The sequence below is a fragment of the Mytilus edulis genome, chromosome 4, assembly GCF_963676685.1.
Source record: "Mytilus edulis chromosome 4, xbMytEdul2.2, whole genome shotgun sequence".
Taxonomy (NCBI): Eukaryota; Metazoa; Mollusca; class Bivalvia; order Mytilida; family Mytilidae; genus Mytilus; species Mytilus edulis.
This window is the reverse complement of record NC_092347.1, coordinates 68424268-68435195: the sequence shown is the minus strand read 5'-3', so window position 1 is coordinate 68435195 and position 10928 is coordinate 68424268. Positions and strand designations below refer to the sequence as shown.

The 10928-nt window shown below is 31.8% G+C and overlaps 1 protein-coding gene across 1 annotated transcript; it reads left to right on the top strand.

The window, feature by feature from the left end:
• The first annotated feature begins 1233 nt into the window (after positions 1-1233).
• LOC139520318 (plexin-A1-like) lies at positions 1234-10786 on the top strand. The gene is made up of 2 exons (XM_071312854.1): positions 1234-1327; positions 6693-10786. The coding sequence occupies exon 2, from the start codon at positions 6693-6695 to the stop codon at positions 7773-7775; it is 1083 nt and encodes a 360-aa protein (XP_071168955.1). The 5' UTR covers positions 1234-1327; the 3' UTR covers positions 7776-10786.
• The last annotated feature ends 142 nt before the right edge of the window (positions 10787-10928 follow it).

The window sequence follows — 10928 nt, the reverse complement described above, 5'->3', positions numbered from 1 at the left end:
TGGGGATAAGACGGGGACCAGGAAAGAAGTGAAGAAAAACACTTGTGGTTTATACTTCCATAGATATAGTACTAAGTATATCCAATATAATATAAAATTCTTTAGGGTGCCAAGATCCTTGATCAGTTGTTGAAGAGAAAACATTATAAGCTATACATGTATCATAATAAAAATGTCAAACAAAACATAATCGTGTATTTAATGGTACATAAACAATTAAAAGATATCAGATATATTAACAGATTGATCAATTGATTATTGGTGTTTAACGCCACTACCAGACGACTATTGTCTATTTCGCACCAACCAGTTATGATAAACGAAGTAAGACGTTTTACCAGGATAGAGCTAACGAGCTTGTACACACTTGCCATGCCAGGATAGAGCTAACGAGCTTGTACACTCTTGTCATGTGGTGATCGAGCTCAATATCGCAGTGTTAACATGATTGTGATACAGAAGTTGAAATACTTAGATCACTCGGCATTCGATACTCCTCGAAAAGTGGATATTCAAATGTCGAAAATTTACTGACAAATCAATGTCCAAAAAAAAATAAAAAAAAATACGGAAAATGATGCACTATGTAAAGGTGTAATACCACCATTGATTTTCCCCTATTAGTCTTTGTTAAATTTGCACTTTTCCAAAAATTGTGTAGAATTTATCTTTGTTTCAAATAAAGAAATACTTGGCATGAGTAAAGTTTTATCCTGTCCAGTTCTATAGAAAAAGTTTCACACAACATTTCATTGCATATAAGAAAATAACCATCATTGGAAGTTAACCAATCAAATTTCTCCCCTTATTCTATCTGTGTACAAGGTTTAGTCACCATGTAACCTCAAGATTACAAAATTTTCTATAGAAATCACAAATACAAAATAATGGTGTTTTGAAATACCCAAGACATATGATTATGACTCAGAAATAGTTTTACTGCAATAAAATGTAGGATTAATTACCTACAACGGTCAAATTCAAGGGAATATTTTTTTAGACCTACTTTCGTATGCAACCGGATGTGACGTACCATGATTTGGTGGTATTACACCTAAATGGTATGTGGATAAGGGATGGAAATTTTAATACGCATCGATCCGGGGACATATCTTCTTTTTGCTTAAGTATGTGTAGGCATAAAAATCAAATATATCAGATCTATAAGTACAAACATTATATTTCCTATTTTCAAAAATATCAAAAATAGACCACGATCAATGAGATGATGATGTACTTCCTGAAGCGAAGTACAACGAATGGTTTACTATAACAGGAACTATTAAGTGTTTAATATTTGTTTAGATGACATCCAAATTGCAAAAATGTAAGTTACTGTAAACTTTCCGAATTTACTACAATAATTGTATTTCAATCTTTTTGCATTCCATTTCTATATAGATGTTTTGTGTATGGTTGCACTTTATTTTAGTTTTATATCCAGTTTTTACCATAGACATATGTAAATGTAAAGATACTACGGACAAGAAAGTGGTCAGCAAAATTACATACATATTCATCAATAGTGTGTGCAAAAGTATCGAAAATAATGGAATTGCCATATTCTAAGATAACAGAAAAATATACAAGGACAAACAGCAAATTGAGACACGTGTAGTACATTCTGTGTAGTCCTTTCGTGAAAGTCATTTTTGAGATTCTTATTACAGCTTATATTTTATGATACAAGTGTATTCTTAAACTGTTTCACTGGTTTGCTGCAAAGTAACAGCTGTCAGAAGTAAATAAAAACATTTAAATGCATTACCCTACATGGAATATATAAAATTCTACTTTCAATATTCACTTGGATTATTCAGGTTAGTTTCAAAGTTTCTGCTATCAGCTACGTATACACGAAACATAATCTGGAACTAATTCGTCTCACCGTAAATAAACCGTCCACAACACGTGACCTGTTTTAAACTCCATTATTACTCTCCAAAATAGTTTATAATGTGGTCCACGGCTAATTTTATACAATATATATAAGTTAACAAATAACTAATACTCATACATAATTATTTTAGATCATTTAAATTAGAAAGGTTTCAAATATTAATTTTAAATGATTTCATATAATTGTATGCATTCTTTTGGTAAAAGATCATGGATACTTCATAGGTTTTAAATAATTACAAGAAGAGAGCATTTTTACAATGTGAAATGGAGGGCATTCATTTAACATGAGTTTTATCCAAAAGATAATAAATGCAAACTATGAACCCTTTAAAAACTAAAAATAAACCGGACTTCCTCCCTTGACTAATACAATACCGTGTCGTAACTAACAAAATTGTAATGTATTGATGATAGTTCAACTAATTTTTTGTCGACATCCGATATGTTTTCCTGTAAGGGCTGTTTACAAAATAACAATATTCATTCATTCATATAATAACAAACCTTAAAAAGTTATGACCATATTTATCCAGCTTAATTCCGGTCAGATTTTACAGTTTAATAATGTTCTTTTTGCTCATGTGATAAGGGTAAAGGTTATGAACATCTTGGTTGCTGGTAAAATAAAGTAACAAACACAAATTGTGACCCTACACCATAGAGATACAAATCCACGCGATACAAGTGGTGTATGCTATTGGTCGGGTTGTTGTCTCTTTGACACATTTCCATTCTAAAATTTTATTCATGTTGTACATGATTAATTGATCCTGATATAATAACTTAGAACTGTTTACTAACACATTTTTTAAGAGAAAATATTACCAGTAGACTGAGAGCGAAAAATCCTGTACTTTCTATAAGCTCATCAAAGAACCGATTTTTTATTTTATAGTTTATCATTGTCATCCGCTTGTTTTCATTTCTATGATAACTCAAATTTGCCTTATCGAATATTCTCATGCACTACACAATTTGGAGAGACAAAAGCTTCCTTTCGAATCAAAAGTTAGTTTGCCTTGTCACAGTTCAGGGATATTAGACCGTTTGTTTTAAAACGAAGTGAGAGTGCCGTGACTCAAATCGTATAACAATCAAAATACAAACAACTGTCTACAATACACAACATAGAATATTCAAGACTGAGCAACACAAACTATACTAAAGCCCAGAGCACATGTAAATGTAAATTCGGTGGGTATACATTTTCGGTAGGCCACATGCGAGTCTCTTTCATTTAATCAAATAAAGAATCCCTCATATTCCTTTGTATTTTTGTTTTCGCATGCTCAAAAAGATTACCATAGATACCAGACTAATTCTATTTTGTACGCTAGACGCACGTTTTATTTCAGAAATTCATCAGTGAAGATCGAATCAAATAAGTTAAAAGGCTAAAATAAAGTACGAAGTTGTAGCACGGGTGTCATTCGGTTTATCGAGAGAAATGATCGTGAAAGAATATCTAACGGCGGTCAAGTATTGAGAGACGATCGTGAAAGTTTTGGTAACGGATCGTGAAAGACATTTAATGTACATTCTAGTTCAGAATCTTTGAAAAAATCGCTTAATTTTCAAAAAGCGGAACAAATCCGAACAAAAAAATATGTCTGTCAAAATGGTTTAACTTCCTCAACATAACTGTGAAAGAAGATAAAGAAAATATGAAGTACTTTTTGAAAAAACACAAAAGGCGCAATGCGTGTCTATGAAATTAATTACAAATAAAACGCTTTTTGTACCTATAATGGTCATATTTCAGAATATCATGATATATTTGAAATTTAATCTTTGGTGTATCTGATAGTACAGTAAAATTAAAGTATGTTCTTCCATTAAAAGCGTTAATTTGTTTATGAAAACCTTGAATTTGTTGAATTTCCATCAAACTTGATCGTGAAAGATCAGGCAACGTATTATTTCGATCGTGAAAGAAAATGCGTGACCAGACTTAATACTAGTAATCAGAAATCAGTATTTCTTTTACCATTTGATAAATCTGCAAGTGGTTGAAGCCTGTAACTATTTTGATAAGGATGAATATTAAAGCTATTATCTTTTTTTCTATTCAACACTTTACCTCGAAAGTTAAAAAAAAACCAAAACTAATAACGTGTCTTAATAAGTGTGAAAGATTCAGCTCTGTGAATCGGTCTAGTGCACTTCAGGCAGACCGACACTAGTTAGCCAATAATATGGATATGCAACGTTTAAACCAAAATGTTATCCATCAAACAAAAAATCATAGCAAAAACAGCACATTTCATGTGTAATTTTGGATTGAACGATAACCAACATTTTGTGCAACAGAACTTTTATAAACAACGCAGATAAGGATTGATTTAACTATATAGTACATACTATAGAATACCAAAGCGCAAATGCTGTAATGTCTTGTTTGCTTTACTTATGATAGTATATTTGTTGAACGTCTATAATATCAAGGGTTTTACTAGAAGTGTCAAATGCGCTTAAGATTGTCAATATTTCATAAAAAAGGTCAAGGTCAAATGAACCATGCCATACAGATCTCTACAAATATCCCGTACGCCAAATAAATGTGTTTCCGCTCCTTACAGTGCCTTAAAAACTGACAAATGTAAAAGTTATGCTTGGCCAATTAATTCGGAACATAAGGTCAAAAGTATATGAACCCTGACCGTCAGCCAGACATAGACATCTTACTATCATTTAATAAATCAAACACAATTGAAGTCATCATGGTCATATAAGAAACATGCACACAGACATGTACACCATACACGACACACCTTGTCGCTATAGCATACAGGTATACATTCAAAAAGCCCAACAACATATATTAAGACAAACATTGCCGAATGATGCAGGATAATGAGTTCAATGTTAGTTGAAACCTTGCACAAGTCGAAAATATACACCTTACAATCATAACAACAGACAGTTATCCTAAAGCTTAACGAATCCTCGATACGGACATGACCACTAAAATGAATCTTCATCCATGAAATGAGGCAAATTCAGGGTCAGGTGAATCCTGTCTGACGGACATTAAGTTTATAGGATCCAATATACAAAATATGGGTATCCTATAACTCATGATAAGTGAGTACTTCACATGACAATAAAAAAAACTTCATCCTACAATCATCCAACTATTTTACAAACAACATATTCACAAATGCCCAAATAATAATTTTAGTGTATTTGCGCGTCTGGCGTACTAAATTATAATCCTAGTACCTTTTGATAACTATTTATACCACTGGGGCGATGCCATTGCGTTTGAATTTTTCGAAAAACTAAGGATTACCATAGTCGTATTTGGTATGTAACTTTTTGGAATTTTTGATCCTCCATGCTCTTCAACTTTCTACTTGTTTGGCTTAACAAATATTTTTTATATTGAAGGTGTTGACCTATCTAGCCTTTCTCAATACCAATAACAAATATCAATTATCATATAATGGAAGAATAATTTGAACGTCTTCGTAGCATCAGATCTTTCACGATCCTTTTCACGATCTTCAAAAATGCGGTACGTGATCTTTCACGATCCAAAAAATCAATTTTGTGTAAATAGTTCTTTATTTACCAAGTTTCAGATTATATTTATACAAAATAACTATGAGAACCGTTTAATTAATTTAAATACAATACCCTTATTCTGATAAACGTAGTTTATCTAGTCGAATTTGTGAAAAAATCGTGTTTGTTTACATTTTTTATGTCATTGAAATGTCGAGAAGCAATATGCCTTTTGTCGTTTTGTAATAACTATGTACTTTTGAAACTGGATATTCTGACATACTGATCATAATGTTGAACCATTTTGACAGACAGTTTTATTTTGTCGTAAATGTGTCTGTGTAATTAAATAAATTAGAATATTTACTAACGTTTCATATGTCTTCTCGATTAAATGTCTTTCACGATCCGTTACCAGAACTTTCACGATCGTCTCTCAATACTTGACCGCCGTCAGATATTCTTTCACGATCATTTCTCTCGATAAACCGAATGACACCCGTGTGTAGAGCATAGAGGACTTTAAAAATGGACTGAGCGATCTTTACCTTTAACAGTTAGTTAATACACAATTTCTTGGATAGCTGCGTCATATAATTCAACCAAATGTAGACATACCGGTATTTCTCTGCTTGACAAAAAGTTATGCACCTGGTATTAGTCAGTTTATTTTCAACATATGAGTTTGATTGGTCAGTTTGTATCCTTCGTCTTCCTCTTAAATAAAGTCTTTTGATGCTGTATATTTTAAAAAGACATGACCGTTGGTTCACGTTTTCCTTAATAGACTCAGATATGTTTTGTTATCATATAATCATACAAGTTGTTGTTTGCTACTGTTGTATTTTTGTGGATTAAGTTCGAGTAAAAGAACGTTATATGATAAAATAAATGTTAAATGAGAAATCTAGTAATACTGTCGTTTTAAAAGCAAATCACTTTTAGTGTGTTTGATAGCTAGGACGCCCAACAATATATTGATAAAATACAACGGAAGTTCTACCCAAGAAATGAATGAATAAAGGTGTATAAGGCAAATTTATTTTAAGAATTTAGTGTCCTTCGTGCCCTTCAATTTCTAACCAAAAATACTTTTTCTCATTATTTTATTTTAGCGTGACTGTTGCGTTTATTAAAGACGAAATTCGAATCTGTAGAAAAGTATATTCGTGGTATATCTGCTTAGTTTTTATCTATATAACATTGTAATAAAGTAATGCTTAATTAAAATCAGGATGTTTTGTCAATGATATTTTAAAACCCAGTGTATATTTTTACTTCAGATGTATATGCAATTAGTAGGGATTTGTCTGGTTGCGAGAATCATAACAACATTTGCTTTCCATCAGAACTACACTGTACCAAGAAACTATGGTCCACTATCCAAAATAGTTATAAAGGAAGAAAGAAGAAGTTTATACATAGGAGGAAAAAATACTATTTTCCACTTTAACTTTGACCTTACTCTGCAAAAACAGGATATAATTGGCCCTGTCAACGACAGTAAACAGTGTAATCCTTTTGATAATTCTTGTATATACATGAGATACCAAACAGTCAATAACCATATTAGTATATTGGAGTCATTTCGAAACTCCCTGATTGTCTGTGGAACAGCGCGCCAAGGTATATGTTACATGTACGATTCATCTGATATCAGTCTTAAAAGTAATTTTGGCGTAATAAAGAAGAATTATCTTGGAAGTGAAAATTCATCCGTCATGCTTATCACAAAGGACAAAAAAGGTATTGATCTTTTTTTCATTGGTCAAAGTTATGATGGCAGAAAAGCAGATTACTTTTACAATGAGTTTGCATCTCTTGATATTTCAAATACTACTAACAATGATTGGAACTTTGATCATTATTCGGCTTGGAGTTTTCTCTCAGTATGTGATACCAAACGCGAAAACTTTAAGTTGAAGTTTCTGCATATATTTGAAGCTGACAAATACATCTTTCATGTTTTCATTCGATCAATAAACGATTCAGGAATCATTTCATATGAAACAAGAATATCAAAATTGCGCAAAGCAAACCTCGATTACGGTTCTTATGAGGAAATGGCAATTTCATGTAAAACTCCTACAAAGTATGACATTGGAATAGCAGCTCACTACGACAACGCGCAACAACAGCTATATATGACCTTTGGTATAAGGGAATACCATGTTGACAACATTCAGGCCGACAATACTCAAGGTTCAGTTATTTGTGTCTTTAGCATAGATGAAACGATAAGGAAGTTTGCAAGTGAAGTGTTGACAAAATGTTCTAAAGGAACACCAACATGGGGTACCCCATCATGGCACTGCAATTCTACTCAATGCGCAGCTGCTTCTAAGGTAAATGTCATTAAATTGTAATACAGTATTTGCCTACCCAAACGGCGTCTAAAATTGCTATCAAGTTAGAAAGGATTATGATTGCTCAAAGCGTCAGGTTTTTTCACACTTGCCCATGCTGTCTTTGAGTTGTAGCATAGCGTGTTTTGACTTTCAGACATCTTTTAAAAGTAGTTGCCCAAGTATCATGATCATATATAATATAGCAATTCATAAAATTGTGGTTAAATATTTCAGTTCCGTATGCATGCTAATAAACACACGGAGCAGATGTGTTCAATGTCGATCTTTATTAGTTTAAACATATTTAATTATAGTGGATTGGGAAACAAGGTTTGCAACTTATATTAATCCCTTTCCACTTTGTGGGTGCGAGTGCTGCCTTGTAGCGGCATTAGCCTGCTCTTTTTCGAAATCTACAAGGGTGTCTCTAACGTGCAAGAGATATGGATCTCTCTCTTAACACGGGTCAGCCATTAATCGTCCCCTTCCGACGGACTATCATCGTTTCCTGAAAACCATACTCGCAAATGGTGTCAAGGGAGCGCCGAAAATTCAGTCCCTGAAACGATCATTAATTTCAAAAGGATACAAGTCTTTACCCAATAATAAAAATTGGCCACCATGGTATACTTCAGCAAGTAACAAGAGTGCCGAAGTTGCGTTAAACATCAAGTAATAATCAGTTCATCGAAATATATATTTTAAAATTGATTATGACATTCGCCTGATGTCAATTTTTGTCATACCTTTTGATTTTAAAGTTTAACTCTTTTTACATATCAGCTACAATATCTCATATAAGAGCTGAATAATTTACATTAAGACGGTTGGATCATCAATCTAAAATTGTATAACTTTATATGAGTCTACACATAGCATATGAGTCACTGTTCAAAATATAATTTTGCAGTAAAAAGGACTGAAACAAAATCAATTGATCCGTACTTGACTTATTGACTTATCAATAGTCTGCACGTACCAAACACCATTCTAATGGCAGATACGTATTCATAATCTCGTTTTTGTGAATGCACACTTGAAAACCCAATGATATAAATACATTTTGGAATTGTTTTCATCCTAAAATTACCTGGAATTTTTACAACAATTTAAGAATTTATCATACATCTTTTTTTCACAGGATAAACATAACGAGGTGGCAATTTCATTTTAAAATGCATACCTATACTAATAAAATGTGTTTACACAAAGTTCATATCAATTTTACAACTAACAATAGCATGGCTATTTATATTAATAAGCATTGCAAACTAGTCCTTGGTGTGCTAAATTGTTCAAAATACTGACGTTGTACTTTATTACAGTTGATAATTTTACTATTTTACTAAAGCTTAACCTTGCATAAGGCGACAACATATCTTTTAATTAAAAGATCCTTCCAAAAACATATTAACAAGAATGGATAACAATCAAAACACCTGAACAGATTCATGAAAAATTATATCAAACATAGTCAGATTAATCTAAGATTAACTTTGCATAAGGTAGTTTACACCTTAGTTTCTTGATATCTTTTGATTAATAAGTTGAATTTTAGAATTGCTTGTTATAAATCATATCATAACTGATGTACTTACTATTAATTTGATGATTCCTTCGGGCAGAGATAGTCAACAAGCAGCAGAGTCGACCAACTGCTGTAAAATATGAAATTACACTTAACATTTCAATGGTCTGAAGCGCTTTTCTAGATGTACTTCCATGTTCAAACATTTTATGGCAAGAGTTTATATAAGAACCTAATCAGTTATAGAGCTACTGATATAACCCACATAAACTTAACGGCATATGCCTTGGTAACATTAACGTTTTCCCGTCTTTTTTTAATGTTTGCACCATTGAAAAGGCAGAAGTCTATGCATCATCTGCCAAAGTCTTATGCATGATGCAAATTAATTATATCCAATTTAATGGTACTCTACACAACGGTCAAAATACTGGTAGGTATATAATATTGTGTATTTTTACACATGTTCCCATAGGGTATATTCATAACTGGTAAAATGTGTAGTAAAAGCATATCTTAAATTGAATATGAAATTTCATGTTCATATTTATAGCTTAATTGAAAATAAAGAACTTTTAGCTATTGAAAAGCTCTAAAATTATGGGTAGTTCATTGTCAGAAAAAATGTCTTGTTTAATTCCTAAAACAATTATTGTTTATTTATCTTGAAATAACAAACTTTTACTGAAATTACTGTTTGAAACACAAATTTTAATTTACTAAATTAGCATTAAAACATAAGAAAACATGTCCAGAATTTTTGGACAAAATTAATTTTTTCCTGCAAATCTATCTTCATTTTTGCTATGATTATTAACATTTAAACACTTAAACAATTGTATTCTATAATGTAATGCTTGATGTCCAAGTTTCTTAGATGCTCCTTCTAATAACCAAATGTGAACAACACAAGTGGTTGATTCATTGTTTCCATTACTGCCAAGTTAAAACGCTCAGATGACTTTCGATACCTGTGTAAGAGTTGTCTCTCATACATTAGGTCTTTCCCTTAAGCAAACTTTACATACGAGAATTTAAGTGGATTTTTTTTTTATAATTCATTATTTTAAAAACAGTCCATTTTTGAAAGGTTGCTTCATGTGTTTAAAGATGTTATTACCAAATGGAAATTTTAACAAACTTAAGTTTAGACATATATAATTTGTGTTGAAAATATAATGGTAAATCCCGAATAAAAAAATGGATCCGTGTTCCACGCCTTTTGGAAGAAAACAAGTTTTGTAGGTGAGAATGCGCGTTTAATTGTTTGAAATATATAACCTAGACAACCAAATTCAATATTCGAGCATTTTAACAGTATATAACAAAAACAAATGCCGTGACTTAAACCGTACTTAACATAAAAATGTACATAGGAGTAAGGGTAAGCATAGAATGTACGATTGGTAAGACGAGGAACTCTACTTCATGATATATGAAGCTGTAAAACGCTACAATTATATCTTCAAAATGAAGTAATATACAAAAAGAATAAAAAAAATCACAGCTCAAAACTTACAAACTAATCAAAATGGAAAACAAGTTTGAATTTCTTGAGATGTAACTCGCATTAAGTTTTTTTTTTCTCAACCGTAAAAGTATCATTTTCGATCAGTAAGACACAAAAAAGGTAATTATATTCA